Raw genomic sequence first — 23,239 nt, forward strand, 5'->3', positions numbered from 1 at the left:
AATATCAAAACTTTTTATTTATAATAATCTTGTTTCAAATCTCTCATTTTAATTCTTTAATTTTTAAGTATATATTAATAAATCAAACACAAATTTTTATGTAATATATATAAATATTTATTTTTTTTTATATCTTTTTTTACATTTTAAAATTTACAAAATTTATAAAATAAGATTCTATGTCTATATATATATATATATATATATATATATATATATATATATATATATATACACATGTTATTTATAATGTGAATTAAAAATATTGTTGAGATAACAGCTGTACATTTTAATAAAAACCATTATTAGCAAGTAATTTGATTATTGCAGCAGTATCTTCTGGATATTCTTCTCTTAAGTTTTCATTTGGTATATAATGAGTCCTTTCAAAATTGGAGAAATATCTTCCAATTTCCATATGATTTATTTTTTTTGGAGGACATATTGATAATTGATCTAAAATAAAAAAAAATATGTTTTTACATTATACAGATAAATAGATATGTGATAAAATGTCATAAAATAGATATGTGATTTTTTAAAACGATAATAAAACAATTATACCTTGTCCCACGTAACATATTTCATTATTCTCGGTGAGAAGGATATAGTGCTGTTGATAGGCACTGGATAAATATTTTTGACATCTGCAAACGTGATTGTATTTAAGACATTGATGAGAATGCCAAAGAATCTTATTCTTTTTGTTTATAAACGTTTCGTCACATTTATTGTGCCACCCAATAATTACGCCGTCGTGGCTATTAGAAAAATGATCTGTCCAGCTATGTCTTACGATCATTCCAACACCAAATTTAACTACACTTGTCCTATTTTTTAATGATTTCTTGTTTTTCTCGTCAGAATTAATCTGTGGAAATATAATACCAAAATTTAATAAATTTTCTGTTACATAAGCAATTTTTAAAATAATGCAATAATTTAAGTTATAAATAACATACTAGTTTACAAATTTCACATTTCTTTTAATGCCAAAAACAAATTTTTTTTAATGTATTGTGGGAATTTGAATCTGCCTTGAATTTAAATCTGCCATCAGAAAAATTTCATTGAGACAATTTTTTTAAATATATTTACTAGCCTTGCAGTTTGTTCTTCCAGTTTCATTATATTGGATCGCATTTGTTCACAAAAATATCGTGCAAACGTGTAACAAAAATTTAAAGTTCAATAATTTTAATATGTTTCTAAATTCAACAAAAGTTCACTACATATTATAAAAATGACTATTTTTATATCCCAAAAATCAGAGCCGATAGAAATGTTTTGATGGCAGATATGTGCTTAATGTTGAATATTACTCTAGAAACAGTGTTCAAATGCTTTGGCACAATACCTTGTAAACTAGTGTAATTATAATTAATATAATTTTTTGATGTATTAAATATATAAAATAGTACATTATAAGATGTGTTATAACTTACCCTTAGTGAATTTGTTATAATTATTTCGTATATATTTTCAATATTCATGTATTCTGCAATGTACTCGTATTCTGCAAAACATTGGTATAATAAAGAAGAAATAAAATTGAAATCATTGTCATGTTTATAATAGTTTTGATTTGTGAAGTAATCTTCTATTATAAAATTTGTGTCGTAATCTTCCATTATAAAACGTGTCACCTAAAAAAAAAATAAAGAAAATTTTGTTTAAAGATAAAATAAAATCAAAATAAAATCATAATAAAAAAAAATCATTACTTTTACTCATTGATTTTAAATATATTAAGCATTATTGAATTAACTTTATTTGCAAGATTCATAATTGATAGCTATTTTTATTAATTACTTAAAATTAATATAAAAATTAAATATAAAAATTACCAACCGAAATATTATTGAATAATTTCACAGTTTCCTCCCAAAAAATACCATTTTGATATGATCTTCTGATAATGTTCGATGGATAAGATAGATTGGAGTTCCAACTTAGATAAAAAATTTCTGCATTATACCAAATACTTGTATAACTGAAAATAAGAACAATAATTTATATGTACATATACATATATGTTTAAACATATAGAAAGAATGTTCATTGTAATTAAAACTCATAATTTTTCTAACATTTTACTATTTTTACTTATGTATGTATGCATATAATATACGGAAGTTGTTTTGTTAAATTAAATAAAAAAATATTTTTATGCTACAATCTTCTCTTTCGTTTTTCATTTAAGTCAAATAAGCAAGAAACCATAGGAAAGTTTTAAAAAAAAATGTGCATATATAATATATATTTATATACAACATGAGTATATATATCCAGAAATATTAAAAAAAATTTAGCAATAAACTGAAATTCTACTTACTATTTTGGTTCACACATGATTCCAATATTATTTTCATATTTTATTAGATAGCAACGTACGCCAAGTCTTCTAGCTATGATGTGATACGTGATAGTCAATAAATGTATTCGAAAAGATTCTGCAAACTGTTTTAAATTTTATTAAATAAATTGTATATAAAATATATGTAAAATATAAAAATTACCGTTATATTTGTGCAACAGGTATTATTATAATAATAATTGTTATCATACTTTTATTATCATTATATTATTATTGTAATTTGACATAATTTAAAATAACTTACATATTTTATGTATTTCGCTTCGAGATCTGTTGTCTTTAATATTTGGTGCAATTTATGTATTGCTAATTCTGAAAATATATACTCTTCCAAAATGCACATAATTTGCTTTGATTCTGTTTCATTCCAGAAATTTTTGTTAATATTATTGTCTCTCCAATAAGAAAATTGCTCTAAAGCTGTAGAGCAGATTGAATGCGACGGATGTTTAATTTTCAGGTGAGATAGTACTGTCTGCGTTATTCCATTCAACCATATTTTTACGGCCGAATAAGATATATGTGGCTCAAAATATTGCGCTACGATTGTTAATTGTTTCTCCAAAACAATTTTCGTCTTCGGCATATTCATAAGTTTTATTTGTTTATACAAAAACCGGTATTGTTTTAAGCAGTTAAAAATTCTTTTAAAGGCATATTCATGTGTCAAGTTGAAAAACAATTTTCTAAAAAAAATTTACACATTATACATAATACTTATATTAACTTATTATATATTGTAATGTTAATAACAAGTTTACTAATTTTTTTACCTTGATTTTTGTACAAAATTTATATTTATCTCATCCCGCACAAAATAATAAGTCATGGAATTTCCTACAATTAAACGCAGTAAATGCATCAAATTTTCTACGTCAGTATTATTTAATTTATTTTCTGACGCTACATTTGCAAAATATTGTAACTCTTGGATATAATGTAATCCTGCTTGCATTATTTTTTCCAAATTGATATGATGCAATACTTTATTCTGTTTTTCTTTGTTATATTTTCTTTCCGCAGTAGGGCAGCTAAAATTTAGAAAAAAAAAATACCCAAATTTTATATAACGCCATAATATCAATAAATTTTTAAAATTATATTTCTTAAAATACATATAAATTTAATAATCTCTTAATAATATAGCGTACTTTATGTCTTATATATAAAATAAAATAAACTTCTTCTTAACCATAAAATGAAATAAAACAAATATAATAGAGCTGATTAATACAACAGTACAAAAATTTATTTCTGATCTTCTGAACATTTTTAATAATTTAGAATAATTTATTGTAAAATGGCACACATTGTTAAGCATGTTATAACCAAAGGAAATACTAAAACATAGAATAATACTTTATGCTTATAATTTAATAATAAATCTTAAGTAAAGAAAAGTTGAAAATATAATCTATGAAAGTATAATCTATGAAAATAATTAACTACGAATAATAGGAAGGTATGTTTATCAAATAATTTGCAATACATCTATAAATATATAGATTGGATAATTACTCATCAAGCCCTTAGATGTATGAAAATTTTGGTTTTACTAAATCTTTATTTTTTACTACAATTTCCTATTAAATTGCAACATCAAAAACATGCTTAATTTTCACTAATTCCACAAACACATACACACACAATTTAAATTATTGAAATAACTACTAATAATTTTAGTTTTACCTTTTTTACAATTTTCTAATTTTACTATTGCTTTGTTAGTGACAAAAATCTATCGAGTGTATATATATATAAATTAGATTTGATAGATATAAAATAGATATAAAAAAAGTAGAAATAGAAAAATACCTTTGATAAAATTTTTTGTCCCAAAACTTGCGAGTTAATGTTATTTGCCAAAATCTCTTACACGTGTACTTAAAGTTCACAATATCCTCCATGGTGATGGTTTCGTTTTCCAAAATGATAGTAATTACCTCTTCGGGCAATTGCGTTATATTTGCCATAATTGTAAAAAATTGAATATATATAATAATTCACAAGAAGCTTCTACGACTGCTGCGATGCGACTGTAATGTGCGCTCCGTTTGGTATGATTCAGGAGTACTTTGCCCAGGTAAAAATTCGAAACGTTTAACCAATCAGAATAAAAAAAAAATTCTTGCTTTTCATTGGTCAAACTAAAACAGCCAGGCAAGAGGGAATACGTTAAAGAAAAAGGTTGAAATAATCTTTCTTCACTGACCTTGGAATTTATGGCATTTGAAATTTTACTCTATTGATACTTCAAAGGAAATTTTCCACCCTTTTCATTTTCAGTTGCCCATTGTTATACAACAACTATCTTTCTTTTTATTTTTTGGAAAGTTCGCATATGGTTCTGTCTCAGGTAAATGAGATAGCGTAAAATCGTTTTTTCTACAAACCTTTATTGTGAGCCTAATTGTATGCGTACGTTTGTTCGACCCGAGTGAGATGCTTTAAAATATTTCATTCTAGGAAATATTTTTGTTGTTTTTCTCTTTTTTACTCTATTTTTCATCACACATTATATGAATGCCGAGTCTTCTAGCTATGATGTGATACGTGATAGTCAATAAAAGTCTTCGAAACCATATTGCAATCTATATTAAATTATATTAAATAAGTTGTATATTATAAATATTTATAAAATATAAAAAGTATACTTATTAAAATAAATTATACTTATTAAAATAATACTTATACTATTTGCGCAACGCATAACAAATGTTAAAATTATTATTATTATATTATTATTACATTTATATACATATTATTATATTATTATAATTTAACATAATTTTAAATAACTTACATTCTTTATATAGTTGACCTCGAAATCTGTTAGCTTTAAAAATTTATACAATTCATCTATATCTAAATCGGAAAATATATATTCTTCGAGAACACTCATAATTTCCCTCGATTCTGTTTCATTTCAGAAATTATCCTTAATATTGTTATGTTTCCAAAAAGAAAATTGCTTTAAAGCCGTAGAGCAAATTGAATGAGACGGATATTCAATTTTCAGACGAGATAGTACTCTTTCCGTTATTTCATCTAACCACGCTTTACGATTTTTTACGATCGAATAGGACACATGTGGCACAAACTGTTGCGCTAAAATTGTAAATTGTTTTTCCAAAAGTAATTTTCTTTTCTGCATTTTCTGAAATTTCATCTGTTTATGTATGAATCGAAAATATCTTAAACAGCAAAAAATTTGGTTAAAGATATATTCATGTGTCAAATTGAACAGTTTGTTGAAAAAAAATTACATATTAAATACAATAATTACATTGATTTATGATGTCAATAACAATTTAATTTACTGCATTTTTTACCTTGATTTTTGTTCAAAAATTCCATTTGCCTCATCCCACACAGAATAATACATCATGAAATTTCCTACAATTAACGCAGTAAACGCATCAAATTTTCTACGTCAGTATTATTTAATTTATTTTCTGACGCTACATTTGCAAAATATTGTAACTCTTGGATATAATATAATCCTGCTTGCATTCTTTTTTCCAAATTGATATGATGTAATACTTTATTCTATTTTTCTTTGTTATACAATTTTTCCGCAGTAGAGCAGCTAAAATTAAGAAAAAAGAAATACCTAAATATTATATAACGCAATAATATCAGCAATAAATTTTTAAAATTATATTTCTTAAAATACATATAAATTTAATAATTATATATATATATATATATATATATATATATATATATATATATAAATTCAGAACAAATTATGAAACTTATAAATAACAATATATAGATTTTTTATTAAAAAGAATATATAAATTAATCTTAAAAAAAAATTATATTTTTCATAATAATAGATAGTAATTTGTAGACATATATACACAATGTATTATTAACTGTTGCTGTAACTATTGCTATAACTGCAGCTATAACTATTGCTGCGATAATCTTATTTATGTTTTTTCCTTCAATTTAAATAAGAGAAATCAAGTAAAAACTAAATGAAAAAAAATATTTTCTATACCACACATACTATTAAAATGAGAATAAAAACCGAAAGGAGATTTTAAGATACAGCAAATCACATAACCTTTATAATCTTCAAATAGATATAATGGATTACTATAATACCTTGTGGAAAGCATAAAAGTTGAAAGTTGCAAAAAGATTTGGTTATTTAAGTATGAAAAAATATAATTATTTATGAAAAATAAAAAAAATATTTTAAAAGTAATATTTGAAATGAAAAAATGTCTGAATATTATTACATAAATAAATTTTTATACATAATCAACAATAACATTATTTCAAATTTTAAAATTAAAATATGAAAAATTATAAGACAAATTTGAATATAGCGTACTTTATATTTTATATATAAAATAAAATAAACTTCTTTTTAACCATAAAATTAAATAAAACAAATATAATAGAGCTAATTAATACAACAGTACAAAAATTTATTTCTGAACTACATTTTTAATAATTTAGAATAATTTATTGTAAAATGATACACATATTGTTATAACAAAAGAAAATATTAAAATATAGAATAATATTTTATGCTTATAATTTAATAATAAATCTTAAATAAAGAAAAGTTGAAAATATAATCTATGAAAGTATAATTGTTACGTCCAGACTCCTTAAAGTCAGAGTCAGCGGGAGGGCGGCGTCCTATCTAACTCCGCTAGACAAACGCTAGACAACGAGTGTCTCGGAGACGAACGAACTGACCGGGGCCTGAGACAGGTCAACGACCGGGAAAGTCGCTTTTACTCTGTCAGTAGGCCGTTCGTTCGGTGGTCTCCTTTTCGGTAAAGAAACTAAATCCTTATTATCCAGGATGGGACCTTCTCGGGATATGAGATAGAGAACGGGTTATGCAAGAAAAATAAAATTATTTATATTTTAAAAGACATCAAATTTTCACATTTATTTAATAAAGAAGTAAGAAAAAAGAACAAAATTACATGGATTATCTAGGTTAACATCATTACTTAGTTTATTACTTAGTATATACTACTTATTAATTATTTTTTATTTATGTATTTTTGTGTGTATGTTTTATGGAATTTCCTCTATAATGCATGTAGAAGGGAAAAATTGTTTCCAAAGGATCTCGATAGGGACGGCGACGGAATATTTACACTCCGAAATAAACCACGGGATTACGCTGTCGGGTATGCCCTCCGTTAATGCGGTCCTCAACTCTTTGAGATCCACCGGGCCTGGCCCTATGCAGACGATTCCGTCTGGAAGTGGGTCGTAGATCGGAGGAAACTGGCCCAATATCCAGAGGCGGAACTGGTCCTCGGACAACCTTTGTCGGTTGGGTTGCGGTTCCGGTTCGGATCGAGACGTGTCCTCGGTCTCTGAGGATACTTCCTCTGGATTGAATCGGGAAGCCGGGGAGAGAGGTGATTCGCCTTCGTAGTTGATCCCGTGGTTCTTCGAGAGATTCTTCTTGGTTAAGGGAGTGATGGGGAGAAAAATAGGGAGAGTCGCTTAAAATGATAATAGAGAGGGTGGGCAACTCTGATCTTAAGCGGGTAAGGGAAGCTGGAGAAGAAGTAGCAGAAATCGGGGAGTGAGGAGTGTCAGTTGTAAGTATATTAACGTTAATGTTAACGTTAGTGTCGTTTGTGATGTTAATTTCGAGTGGTTCCGCCTGAGCCCTAGCCAATTTCTTCCTAAGCCGTCTATTCCGACGGTTACGCGCGCGTTTTACCGACGCACGGGAGGATCGCTTTCGGATTACTCCTTCCACTGAGGGAGGATATAATAATAATAAAAAAAGCGGTTTGGCGATATAAGGAAATCCGAAATAATTCTTGGGATTTAAAGAAGAGAAAATAATTTTAGTCTTGCATAATATTATTTACTATTTTAATCGTTAGATTTTAGAATAAATACTCGATCTTATATTTTTTCTGATAGATTTTTATTCGATATAATGTGTATTAATTTATATTAATTTATTATATATGCATTTGGGTTTTATATAAATAATTATGTGAGGTAGAACCCACAAAGGGATTAAATTAAATTGAGGATCGCTCTTGGGGAATGAAAACGATCCTTGGTGACTGAGAGAGAGAGAGAGAGAGAGAGAGAGAGAGAGAGAGAGAGAGAGAGAGAGAGAGAGAGAGAGAGAGAATGAGAGAGAGAGAGAGAGAAAGAGAGAGAGTTACGGGTAGCTCTGCAAAATGCGAACGATCCTTGGTGACTGATAGAGAGAGGTAATATAGTTTCGGAAGTATGGGAAGTAGAAGAGAAATATAGTAATAATTTAATTTTGATAATAATTCTAAATTGTTAATAATCGTAGTATTTCAAAAGCGTACTTTATGTTTTATATATAAAATGAAATAAACTTCTTCTTAACCATAAAATGAAATAAAACAAATATAATAGAACTGATTAATACAACATTACAAAAATTTATTTCTGATCTTCTGAACATTTTTAATAATTTAGAATAATTTATTGTAAAATAGCACACATTGTTAAGCATGTTATAACCAAAGGAAATACTAAAAAATAGAATAATACTTTATGCTTATAATTTAATAATAAATCTTAAGTAAAGAAAAGTTGAAAATATAATCTATGAAAGTATAATCTATGAGAATAATTAATTATAAGTAACAGCAAGCTATGTTTGTCAGAAAACTTGGAATACATTGATGAATATATAGATTGGATAATGACTCATCAAACCCTTAGATGATGAAGATTTTGGTTTTACTAAATCTTTATCTCTTATTACAATCCTATTAAATTGCAACATCAAAAACATGCTTAATTTTCACTAATTCCACAAACACATCACACACAATTTAAATTATTGAAATAACTACTAATAATTTTAGTTTTACCTTTTTACAATTTTCCTAATTTTACTATTGGTTGTTAAGTGACAAAAATCTATCGAGTGTATATATACTAAGTGGATTTGGATTGACCTCGATAGATATAAAAAAGTAGAAATAGAAAATACGCTTTGATAAAATTTTTGTCCCAAAACTTGCGGAGTTAATGTTATTTTGCTCGAAATCTCTTTGCGTATGTGCTTAGAAAGTTCACAATATCCTCCATGGTGATGGTTTCGTTTTCCAAAATGATAGTAATTACACTCTTCGAACTTAATTACGCTATCATTGCCTAATTGTAAAGTCAGAATATGTATAATAATTCACAAGGCGCCATAGCTCTTTCAATCTCCGATAGCGTATCGCCTCCGATGACGACATCGCGTCTACCTGCGTTGCATGACTCGACCGGCGTGGACGATCATGTCCGATCATGAACGCTTCGTATTACGTTTGTATATCTTGATAACTGATAATTCCGCACTAGGTGATTTTTCTTTTTCAGCAAGAAGGAGAGACGCGGGCGACGCGCTCGCTGCAGTTCGAAGTTTTTCCGTAAGGACGCTCGAAGGCGAGAGATACCGTATGTCATGCGATATTTTTCGATTTTCCACAGGGCTGGGGAGAAGGAGGAGGAGGAGGAGGGGAATGCAATGGGACATCTCTGCTGTCTTCGGCGGCCGATATTTTACCGGCTTCTGACACCTCGGACATCTTGTCCACTTTCTCTCTCTCTCACTCTATTTTCTCTCTCGTTTTTCCAGCTCGTCGGAACCAATCAAACAGCCGGCCACTATAGGACAAACCAATCGGAGCGCTCGGTCCCCGGGCCGGAGAGAGCTACTCTTCGCTTAAATGCCACATCTAACTCTCACTCTTGTAAGATTTCAGTTAGCCCACCGCACTAGGACCCCGACCAGAAAAGCAGAAGACCCAGGTTCCAGCCCGAGTATTTCCAGCCCAGGAAAAATAAAAATAAAAAACTGCCTCGTGCACGTCCACGATTCCCACACTCTTAAAAAATTTTAAAATTAAAAATCGCCTCGTGGACGTCCACGAGTCCCCACTCTTTTTCTCAGGTACCTGCCCAGGGGACAGGGGGAAGGGATCACAGCGGGGGCTGGCGCCAAGGGGAAAAGGGGGACATTCCTGTCTCGCTATAGTGGCCCCTATACTACTATCAAAGAAGGTTGTACAAATATAATCTAATATAAAAATATATTCTATAAAAATAATGATATAAAATGCGCCAAATAAATAAAAATTTATGCTATAAAATTTATATCTTTTATTATTATTTAAATAAAAATGTTTTAATTAAATTGTTATACAAAATTTTTGTTTTAATTTCCTAAAAAATAATTATATCGAAAAACTATGCCAACTAAATAAAAATTTATATAATAAAGTTTTTTATTTTATTATTTCCAATATTAAGAAAAATTATATTTAATAAATCGTAATATAATTAAAGTAATAGGTCGTATAACTAAAATAGATTTATTTTATAGTTAACTAAATGAACAATAGACACCCTGTATAAACATCTTTAATAAATCAATAAATGTAAAAAATATTTCATTTCTTCTGATTTTATCATTTATTAAACTACATTCTAAAAAATTATATATTGTTTAAGTATACTTATTCAATAGACTGTTAAGTGATTGATATTAACAATAAAAGAGTATGTTAAGACACGTTGTAATCGTGTTTGCTAATAAATTCAAAAATAAATTCAATATATTATAAACTTTGTAAATATATAATTTCTTCTAAAAAGAATTTTTTTCTATTAAATAAATTAAAAAGAAAATACATTCATGTATATGTATAATATAGTGCTTTATATAAGGTATCTGGTGAAGATTGTGCTAACGCTCGTTAGTGGGTAGAGCACAATAAACTTTTTACCATTTTTTCTATAACTTAATAAAGGAGTTATTATTGAATAAAACCTGGCCGATCAACGCTGACTTTTAGCCGGACGTAAGTCAGTCAGCCGCGCGCCTGGTAGTGATTCGTTGCCATAACGGCGGAGCGCTCATGCACACTATCAAGCACGCATCTCATCAACATGCGTCCGGCTAAAAGTCGGCGATGATTGGCCAAACCACTGAACTCTATACACACTAGAATGCTCTTTCCACATATAAATTTAATGTAAATGTGCGGCCCGACAAAGAGGGCATTGTGTGATCTTTGTCTCGTTTCTTCTTACCTCTTGTATGGTGTATGTATATAAACGATATACTACCCTCTAGACTTTATGACGGTGATTTTATCATTAAAAAGAAGGCTTACAACAGAAAGAGAAAAAGAGACAAGGATCAATGTCCTTTTGTTGAGCCGCATCTTGAGTAGCACAGCGCTTTCCATATGTATAGAGTTTAGTAGGTCAGACTTTTATTCAATAATAACTCCAGATATGCTTCCGATTGACATGTAATTTTACACAATTTACACATAAATTTTATTCAATGTGAGAAATAAATTGCACGTGATTCCAACTTTGAGAAATAAAAGAAAATGTATATAAGACAGCACTTATCAATACATTTTGTATTGATTGTTTGTTTGTATTGTTTGAGACAATACAACAATACAAAATATCGCTTCGCGAATCTGATCTTTCGGTGGTATTTTTACCGTGTTTTGTGAATGAAATATATTTTTCTTTCATTATCGGTAGTACGTCGATTTTTCCGGATGTGCTAAATTTTTAGTTCTTCGACGAACCATGCGATACAATCGGTATTACGGCGGGAATGATGCGCGGATAATGTTTCGTTGTACGCGCAATGTATATAATAAGCTATATACTTGATGATGTTAATAATTCCTTTCTTCTTCTTCCATCTTTTTCAAAACGCGCTTCAAATCGGTATACGACAAAAGGCAGCCGATCTTTTCTATTGTAGTTGCCAAAGCTGAGCCATTTGTCGTTCTCGTTCGGTAGCCGGATAGCATACTCGTTCTCTTGGTAGTCCACTGTATACGACTGCAATTTATCCTCCGATGCAAAGTAGTGTAAACATCTGTAAAGAAATTTTTATTTTTGTTTAAATATTTCTAAAATAACTTTTATTAAATATACCGATACATACCGATCGCAAATATATTTCCTGTAATTTTTTTGCTCAATTACGAGCTCACGAGTCGGGATAAATTTCTTAATCCACGCAAAATGTCCGACGTCTTGTGAATCTTGCATGTATAGCAAATTGACGTGTTTGTCTTCCTTTAACTTACTTAGACGTATCGGAACAATGTTTTCTTCTTCGATACTAAATATATTTATTGAAATGTCATTATGAAGTTCAAATTTTGTAATTGGATTAATTGTCACTGGAAACTCAATGTCCTGAAGATTTAGCACTGTCGTGTAATGCGGATACGACGATTTTCGATTCGCGTTTCTTTCAACTGGATGCAGAGCAGCGATCACTGATTACGCGAAACATGCATTGTCTTTAGATTGCACGTTTATCACCGCTTTTTTCATCATTACTTCTCGCGGTAATTTTATGTGATATCTCGCGCAAATTGGATTATATTTGTTTATATTTACAATTAAATCGAGTATTCGCAACAAAGCCTATCCTATGTCGCGTTCTTGAAATTCTTCGAGCGAGGGAAGAGTGGGCTCAATAACGCGTTGCTCAGTACCACTCGTGTAGATTGGACGTGCGATATAGTTCATAGTTTTTCGTATTTATGCTTTTATTTGCACTCTTGTCATTTGTCACAAACTCGCCATTAAACACAGTTTATTTTCATACTAAAATGTTTTTCTCATCACGTTTTGCACGTGTTCTAATGTAATTACTGTCATCCGACAATGCGTGATCTTCGTCAGACTCGTCTAATATGGCTGCAAAATTATTATTTTTATTTTTTACCCAAGCAACACTTTTTGACACGACGCAATAACTGCTACACTTTTTCAACCAATCTATACTCTTTCAAATCATATACTGCGACTTTTTGACATCCTTTGTTCTTTATTCATGGTTTATATTATTTATAAATTATAGCCGGATATCGGCGCTCGCTTCAGTCACACCATATCCCCTCCCCTTACCCTCATACAGCTCAAAATCCGTTCGGACGTGCAAAATGTATCTGTAAAGCAACTGTATCTTTCGCTTGTTATATTTAAGTTTCTTAAAATTTCTTCTTTGAATCTAAAAATTTCTCCATTACGGAAGTATTGCGTTTATTTAACTTATATTAATGTAAGCAGATTTTCGATAATATTGTGATTTAATAGTTACATACTTATTGCTTTAAGTATACTGAATATGAACTCAAGAAAACTGAACCGGAATATTCGCTTTAAATCTATTAAACCTTTGTTCTGTAATAAAATAAGGGCTTCATTTACTGCCCTAGCTTTCATTTGTCACTTTTTATTTAATTTATGATTATAAGAATTAGTAGAAGTAATTTCAAGAACTTGTACTTTTAATTTATTACGATTTTTTATATCGGCTGGCTAAAAAATGCGCATTCTTATTTCTTTTTTTCATAATATCAATTATTATTTTGGAGTAGGAATAACATACAGTAATAAGATCGTGTATAAAGTATCATAAAATTAACTATTAAAAATAAATTAAAAATCAATTTCTTATAAATGTATTGCGTTTTTAATTTCTTCTCAAGTGAATAATTTGTTGACGTATTTCAAAAATAATCTTATTTATTGCAGATCAATTAATGCTTTTAAACATTTTAATAATCTTTTCATTAGGTAAGTATTGCGTCTATTGAATATATTTTTATGTAAGCGATTCTTCTCATTAATATCGTGATTTATTAGTCATAATGTTATATTTATTGCTTTAAACACGCTAAAAATGATCCCCAAAAGAGACCGGAACAAATGTTTTATATTTATTAAATATTTGTTCTATAATTCTAAAAGTATGCGCTCCATTTACTGCCCTGGGGCCCTATTCTATAACTTGTTCGCAATGTTACGTATGCGTTCAATTCGAATGGTGAAAATACGTATACGTTTCTGATACGGTATTCTTAATGCATAAATGTGTAATATTCGCAAATGAAAACGTATACGTTTTCCGTTGCACTGATTTACGGTTGGCAACGCCGAAAATAATATGTACTTTCTACAAATATTAATCAGGAATATTATATGACGCACATTGAAAAGATATTCTATCATATTTAATTATAATTTTATATTAATTAATAAAATTGATAAAACTAGAGGAAAAATATACTTTTATTATAAAATTTATAATTTTTTATTAATATACATGCCCACACTATTTTTGGTCAATAAAAGATGTATTATTGTGATTTATAATGTATAGGTTAGAAATTTGTAGGAAAACATTATTTATTATACTCTTAACACAATATGTTTTCTTATACTTATGAATCTTTTTAAAATTGAAAATAGATCATATTGCATAATCTCTGAAAGCAAAAATGTAATGTTTCCAAACTATCTAGTTTTTATGGCAAAATTACTGTTGTCAAATTTTACTGCTGATAACATACTATATATGTGTGTATCGAGTTGTGTATTTTGTATTTCTTAAGTAAATATCTTAGGAATCTTATTGCATATTTTTCTTATTTTTAATAATCGAGATAATAATAGTTCGACGGCGAGACAAATCTCCGAAAAGATATATTTTAATTGATTATCATTAAAATTCTTCGTAATTTTTTCATCTGCTTTGCGATAACAAAATAGAGATAAATACAGATAAAGTAACATAGATAAGAGCAAAAATATGTATATGTATATGTAAAATAATATAATAATAAACAAAGCAATATTATTGTGTATAAAAAATAATATCTACTTGTGCTCTCTCTCTCTCTCTCTCTCTCTCTCTCTCTCTTCTTCCCCTCTCCCTTTTTTGTGAAAGTTAAATTGAAGGACTCTGGTATTATGTTTGACAAATGTCCTCGAAGACTCTGTAATGTAAAGGAACTAGTTTTGGCATGATTTACATGCAGTTTGAGTTGACAATACGATTTAACGGTAACGTCGGCTTATAAGAGTAAAACTTATATATCATTTAAAAACTATTATCTCGAGATTTTCCACAATGGTCGTATAAGCACGGTAGTTTTTGAATATACTTTCTCTATTCGAAAAATATTTTTCGAACACGAATTTTCATAATCGTTCTTGAAAAATGGAGATTTTATTGTTATTCTGAAAAATAATTTTTTCCTTATGATTCATCGTATCAATTATTCATAATTGTTCATAATTTCGCCTTTATTGTGAACAAAAATTCTCTATATATTTTCGACGGAAAGCGAGTAAAATTAAATGAATATTTGTACTTATGAGAGAAAGCAGAATGAGATAAAAATAAATCACGAGAAATATAATTACTATTTTTATAAAGCCTGTTGTGTTTGCTACATAGTGCGAATTGTTTTGAAAATTAATGCTAGAATGTAAAATTGCAAAACATTTTGCTTCGTAATAATAATATAAATGCCTGTGCTAATAATAATATAATATACGGAATAATAATACGGAATAATAATATAAAAACTGTGCCACATATTTATTTAAGCTCTGCGATCATTTTCGATTTTTGTACGGATTTTGTCTCTCTCTCTCTCTCTCTCTCTCTCTCTCTCTCTCTCTCTTATTGTTAGAGATATATATGTCTGCCACTTTAATAAGTGGCGGCACATATGTTGTTGTGTGTTACGCAAAATCTCCGGGGAGGCGATAAACACAGTTGCACCAAACTGCGACGACGAATTGCTCACGTGTATATTTTCACGTGGCGACGACGACGCACCTGCCGTGTCGCACAGGTTTTAATTTGCCTTTGCGACACGTCAAATAAGCGGCATTCCATTCCGCGCATCGTTTACGCGATGTTCGGCTATACATCAGTATTATTGTTTCTTCTCTCGCTCGAAAAGAGAAAAAAGACAATACAATACAAGTGTCTTTTATTGTCCCTCGAAAAGTTTTGTCATTTTAGGTACTATAATCACAATCTGCAATTCCACTTTCCATTATTAAAAAAGAGTTGTTAGAGACTGATAAATCATTAATTGATATGCAGGACGTTTATCATTTCATCTATTCGATGAATCTTAAATTAATTTTATTATAAATTATAAATAATTTCTATTATAAATAATTTCGATAAAAAGTTTGATTATTTTTTAAATATCATCAAATACATTTTTATTTTTACATTTATAATTTTACATTTATTATTAATACATTTCTTTTTAAATCATCAGATACATAAATGTACGAAAAAAAAATTATTGAGATTGAATTTTCTAATCTTTATTTACGGTTCTTTCTGAGAAACATTTTAATCTTGTATCCACGATTTTAAAATTCATTGGCTACATTGGCACATTTCTCAGGCCAAAACTCGGTCCGAGTTTTTGGCCTGAGCAATATACTAGCCAATAATTGCAGCTTTGAAAAAGCAGCAATTTTATTCGCTATACGTTTTTCGAACCAAGATCTCAGACCGAGAGTTCTAGCATAGTGGACACAAAGCTTTTACAATACGCGAGCACGTGGCTTGGAGCACGTTCGGTTCCGTAATAATCTTCCCGAATCGCTGGGTTATAACGGATATCTGTCATAATCGATCGGAAATTATTGATTTATCTTTTACCAAAAGTACGTTAATATGTGTGTCTTACCGGATCTATGTTTTTTCTTCTTTTTTACTGCAAATCTGACGAATAATGGAAGCCAAAAAGTCGATAGGACGCACTTTAACATCCTGGAAAACATTGGTAGTGGAGGTGAGAGGCTTTATTTGATACATATATTATTTATATATGATAATATTGAACAAAATATTTATATATCAATACTATTAATATTCACAATTTATTCATAAACAGATTAATATTTATATATATATATATATATATATATATATATATATATATATGCATAATTTATGTTATATATTATAAATATTAAAAATTTTTTACAAATATTTTTTTTTAATATAACATAAATACGATATTGAATTTCTAATATGCAAGTATATTTTTAATGTACGTATGTTTTTATTATTTATTAAGTTTTTAAAATAATATTTTTTTATAATAATAGAAATGTTTTTTACTTTATTGATCATTAATATATAAATGATACTTAATATTTTTATCAATTATTTTTGGCGCAGCTTACGGAAAAGTCTACCTGGTGCAAAAGCTGGTCGGTGTTGACGCTGGTAAACTTTACGCCATGAAAGTGTTGAAAAAAGAAGAGATTGTAAATAAAAAGAAAACGATGACCGAGAGGAACATCCTGGTGGCCATCCGGAACAGTCCCTTCTTAGCAACAATTCACTACGCGTTTCAGACTAATGAAAGGCTCTGTTTAATCTTAGGTAAGCTTCAACGAGAAATAAAAAAATTAATGAATAAAGTACTTGTAGAAATGAACGAAGTAGATATGAAACGAAATATATTAACATAAAACGTGTGCTAGAAATTTCATTTTAGCAAGAAACTTGACAGATAAGCTACATCAAGTGTTAATAAATTTAATTATATATAGATTCACAAATTTGACATTGCACAAAACACACTTTTAGCCTTTTAAAATATTTAGATAATAATTTACTTGTAAATTAATGTAAAGATTTGTCCTGTAGAATTAAAATTTCTATTTTCATGAATTTTTGTTACAATAATTAAAATCGTGATATAATAGTCACTATAAAAAAGTTAATTTGATGTAAAATAATAATTATGATTTTGAGATTAAATTATATCTACAAAGCAAATTTTACTTTAACTCACAAATTAATTATTAATTAATTATAATATAATATTTTATATTGTAAAAGACGAGTGTTTTGCATAATGTCAAATTCATCAATCTTGAAATATATAGATATATTAATTTTGGAGCTGATCCGTTCAGTTTCTACTTACAATTAACCGCAAATATAATACATCCAAGTTCAAGAAATCAGCATCTACATAAAAAAAATATAATATATATTTTATCTGGCACACATTTATCAATATTGTATAATATTCGATGAGAATAGAAAAGCTTGTTTGCAATACGGATACAGAAAAGAATGTGGATAGTAAAACATTTTTTTTTTATTTTCAGATTATGCGGCTGGTGGCGACATGTTTAGGCATCTGCATTTTCACGAGCGTTTCACGGAGGACATGGTCCGATTTTATATCGGCGAAATTATTTTGGCGCTTGAATGTCTCCATGATGTATGTATTATTAATATAATATAATAACAATAATAATAGTATGCATAAACAAAAGATAATAAGCTATTTTTATCAAAATTATTCTGCTATTGGTTCTTTGTGCATTATGAGTGATAATATAATAACGTATTTTCCGCTTCAATTCTTTTTTTTTTAATGATACATTAGATTATCGTATCTAATTATCTGATAGTGTGCAAAAGAAAAGAAAATGCGATGAAAGAGAATAATTGCACAAAAACAATTTAATTAAAAGTTAAATTGAAAACTTATGAATTTTTCTCTATTTTGTTGCAGCTTGGCATAATCCATCGAGACGTCAAGCTCAGAAATATACTGTTGGATAAAGACGGACATCTCATATTAACAGATTTTGGCGCTAGCAAGGAGTTCCTACCGCACGAGAGAAACGACAACGCGCGTACCTATTCGTTTTGCGGAACGATCGAGTACATGGCGCCGGAAGTGATAGAAAGCACGACCGGCCACGATATTGTGAGTCGAAACCTTTCGACATTTGCACATTACTCGTGTTATTTAACCTTTCTTTCCTCTCTAGCTTTTTTTCTTTAATAATAATTTATGATTATTATTTCAATCTGTTTTGATTCCTCTCCTTTCCCCACCACCCCTCTCTCTCTCACTCTCTCTCTCTTTCTTCCCTCCTTTCTACCCCTCTTTCTCTTTCTTTTCCTCTCTCTTTTTCTCTGTATAATTAAATTTATAATTATTTTTTATGAATTATTACATAAAGTGTTTGAAAAGCAACGAAATGTAAAGTATCAAATTAAATTTTCGCAAAAAAAAAAAACAATCAATTTTAAATGAATTAAAAAATGTGCAAATAAAAGATAATAAGAAAAAGACTTGAAAAGAATATGAAAACAAATATAAGTAAGTTTTATAATAATACAGCCATATACAGGGTGTTTCTAATTAAGTGCGAAAAATTTTAGGAAATGATTCTTTGTCGAAAATTATGGGGGATTTTTTATATAAATATATACTTCTATGTTCCTCCTTGAGAAGTTATATTATATTATTATATTATTTATATTATTATATTATTTATTTTTATCTCCCTTTTTCAAACAGGCTAATGAAAATTAAATTCTTATTTGCTTCAACTTTTGGACAAAAAAAATGAAATTTGGTGGACACTTTCTACTACCACTGGTAGAAAGAATACTTATTAATATTTTTTTAGTCTTTTCATATTATTATATAAGAGGATGAAATCAACAACCTATTCAATTGTATTCCCTATTAGAACTTTAATTCCCTATTTTTTAGTTTACTTTTAGAACTTTTTAACAGACCGGAATGTGATTATCTAAAAATATGCGTTAGAAAGCTTGATTTCTTTAAAAACTTTTTTATTTCTTTTATTTTTTTTCGTAAAATTAATAGTTTTCCAAAAAAAGAAAAATACATTATTATTCATAGCACTGTATTAAATGACACAGGTTTCAAGTTACGAGAAGTTGAATTTTAGAAAAAAATAATAAAATGAGTAAAAAAAATTTATAGTAAATATTAAAGAAAATGAATTCTAACTTGTCCAATATTTAAAAATAATAAAAATTTAATTTTTACTTCTCCCTTTGGAGGAACGTAACTCAGGGAGGAATATAGAAGTATATGTTTAATTAATTTTTGATAAAGAATTATCTCCTAAAATTTTTCGCATTTATTTAGAAATATCCTGTATTTACATTATTATAGGTAAATTTCTTTTAATTCTTTTATTTCAATTATAATATTCAATTATAATTTATAAAACAATAAAATAATGTTATCATAATATTATCACACAGGCTGTCGATTGGTGGAGCGTGGGCGTGCTAACATATAAATTGCTGACCGGCTCGTCACCTTTCTCGCTGGATGGCAAAAACAACAAGAAACTTTCGAAAAGGATTCTAACGAGCGATCCACCGTCGAAGCCAATTCATCTGAGTGATACTGTGTGGGATTTCATCACACGTTTGCTCATTAAAGATCCGCGAAGAAGGCTGGGCGGTGGGCCAGGCGATGCCAAGGAGCTCAAAAATCATCCCTTCTTCATGGATGCCGCGCCGAATTTCACTTGGGAAGCTTTAGAAAAGAAACAAATTAAACCGCCGATTGTTCCACTGATCGTGCATGAATCGAAGAGCAGCAATTTCTTGAATTTCTTGGATGAGTTTACAAAAGGACCCGTCATCCAGATGACCCCACCGATCATTTATGATAACAAAATTGACTGGCATTTCAGCGTAAGTTCCCTTGATTCTATTTCCATTACCATTTCAAATAGATGTGTATCGTAACAATTACATATTTTATCAATTGGTTTAACGTTAAAGTAATTGCATTAAAATTTCCCGATTGAGACAATCCTTTGTCGAGCAATTGTTTGATGGTAGCGTATTGAGAAAAAGATAGAATATTAAACTCTCACATCTTTCTCGCGAGATTTTTCAATAACAATGTGAAATAAAATTAAAAAAAGCGACAATCGATAGATTTTTCAAAGTAGATAATTTTGCAGAACTATTCGTACGTTGCGACTTCCATCTTATCTATTAACAACAAGGTGAGCAGAGGCATCTTCAACGACAAGCAACAGCCTTCGCTGTCCGATCTGTACAGCATGCGTTTCGAAGAGTCCACGTTCTTCCAGACGTACGAGCTAGATCAAGGAATGCCGCCTTTGGGCGACGGCAACTTCTCGATTTGTCTACAATGTCGACATCGCAGTACCCGGCAGGAGTACGCCGTGAAGATTATCAGCAAGAAAATAAACAGCAGCCGCGAGGAGAACTTGCTACGCGCTTGCCAGCGTCACTCGAACGTAGTGAAGCTGATACAAGTTCATCACGATCGGCTTCACACATATATCGTAATGGAATTACTCACGGGCGGAGAATTGTCGCAACGACAGCGACCATATCCGGAGTTGAAAGTGAAGGAAATAATGCGGCAACTGGCGTCCGTGATGCAATTTTTGCACGAAAACGGCATAGTACATCACGATCTGAAGCCGGAGAATATTGTCTTTGCAAATAAAAGGGAGGATTCGCCGGTAAAAGTAGTAGATTTTGGTTTTGCCCGGATGAAGAATAACACAGAGCTGTTGCCCACGCCCTATTGCACGCTTCCGTACGCCGCTCCCGAGATCATAGCCAAGCAGGGATGCGACGAGAGCTGCGACATGTGGTCCTTGGGCACTATTCTCTATTTCATGCTTTCCCGCGATCCATCCTTCCGAGCAAATCCATCTAACTTGGCGAATCGCATCAGAAATGGTGAGATAGATTTCGACAGCGAGGCTTGGAGTCATGTGTCCGCCGGGGCGGTGCAGGTTCTCAAGGGTCTGCTGACAGTGACCCAAAGAACAGGCTCACTGCGAGAAATCTGAGATATCATTCGTGGATAACGGGGATCAACGATACGACGCTTCCCCTGGTGACATCTATCGTGAATATGAATCACGTGGATTACACTGTGGCCGGTCCCTCAACGTCGAACACGACGATGCGCGAGGGCTTCCGAGTGCGCGAGGTTGGCGATGCCAAGCTGGCCCAAAGTCGCAAGAATAAATGTTCCACTTTCGACTCGTTGTCACAATCGTTCACTTCCTCCTCGAGTTCCTTGTCATCGATTCAGTTGCGTCCACCGAGCGCCATGATGAGTATTGCGAACAACATTTCCCTATTGTTCCCGAGCGTCTTCGATTTCAGCGAGGAAGCAATTAACGAGTATGATTTCATATTCCTCTGAAGAGATAATTCTAACTTTCCGATGTGCTCGCTTCTCCAACAGCGGGCTATCAAGTATATCAACCGCAATTTCGAGTTTTCGAGTCGTAAAATGTTGACGCGACGTCGATAGCGAGAATAGTTGCTGCAGTAGTAATAGACCAAATGACGCGATCGCGAAAACACGCAACCTAGTAGAACAAATAAGCACAAACGGAGATGCCAGTTCCGATATTTCCGAATCGTATGAATCACTTTCGCAAATTGCGCAGGACGAAATGAGCGTTCACAGGAGGCATAAAGCCAGCAAGCGGCCCAAACACCCTCCCATGATTATAGTCGAATAGTTTTTCTCTATTTATGCTCCAATAAGTTTTCATCGTTTCCCATGCATTTTACACATGTAACACGTTTGCCTTCGGCGTTCGTACAAGACGCAAACATCGCATCATTCCTATTCTCACAAGAATCTTAGAAAATATGCATATATGCATATGCATTTGCATATATGAAACTAATTATACCTACAAGCCATCTCCTATTATTTATAGATCAACGTTTATTTATGTAAATGATGATTATACAAGTACATTTTTTTGTGCTATTAAAATATCTAATACATAAAAAAGAAGTAAAACAATACTGTATTATTAAAGTCGATGTTTCTCCGAGAGAGTGTTTACTCAAAATATGTACAAAATTTTATTTTTAATACCGCTATCGAGAGAAAAGTAAAATGGTGAGAATTTTATTACGTTAATCGGGGTTATCTGTGATTATAATGCGAGAACGTCTTAAGTGTATTATAGCTTATACGATAAATTACTTCAACTTATTACAGGCTCCTGTTAAAATGTTCTTTCACCGTCACTTCTCGCAATCGATAATCTTAATGAAATCACCGTAATGACCGACGAGCCAACACGAAGAAAATTTTAGCGAATATTTATGATGACTGTATAGATGGTGAATGTGCCTAAGAAAACTCATTGCGCTATGAGTACATTAAATTAATG

At 30.2% G+C, this 23,239-nt stretch overlaps 1 protein-coding gene and 1 pseudogene across 2 annotated transcripts in view; one reads left to right on the forward strand and one right to left on the reverse strand.

The window, feature by feature from the left end:
* Positions 1–264: 264 nt before the first annotated feature.
* The window catches only part of LOC126855609 (F-box only protein 21-like), a 102,614-nt gene continuing 79,639 nt past the window's right edge, over positions 265–23,239 (reverse strand). Inside the window, exons 2-4 of one of the 2 annotated variants that reach the window (XM_050603424.1) lie at positions 1,446–1,516; positions 565–871; positions 265–456 (exon numbers count right to left, since the gene is read on the reverse strand). In XM_050603424.1, the coding sequence (XP_050459381.1) occupies positions 290–456; positions 565–871; positions 1,446–1,493 (522 nt within the window). In that variant the 5' untranslated portion in view covers positions 1,494–1,516 and the 3' untranslated portion in view covers positions 265–289. Of the gene's footprint in view, positions 457–564; positions 872–1,445; positions 1,634–23,239 lie in introns of those variants that run through there. The other variant, XM_050603423.1, reaches the window with a different exon arrangement.
* Positions 16,911–22,741, forward strand: LOC126855699 (ribosomal protein S6 kinase alpha-5-like; annotated as a pseudogene).

The sequence above is a fragment of the Cataglyphis hispanica genome, chromosome 16 (assembly GCF_021464435.1).
Source record: "Cataglyphis hispanica isolate Lineage 1 chromosome 16, ULB_Chis1_1.0, whole genome shotgun sequence".
Lineage (NCBI taxonomy): Eukaryota > Metazoa > Arthropoda > Insecta > Hymenoptera > Formicidae > Cataglyphis > Cataglyphis hispanica.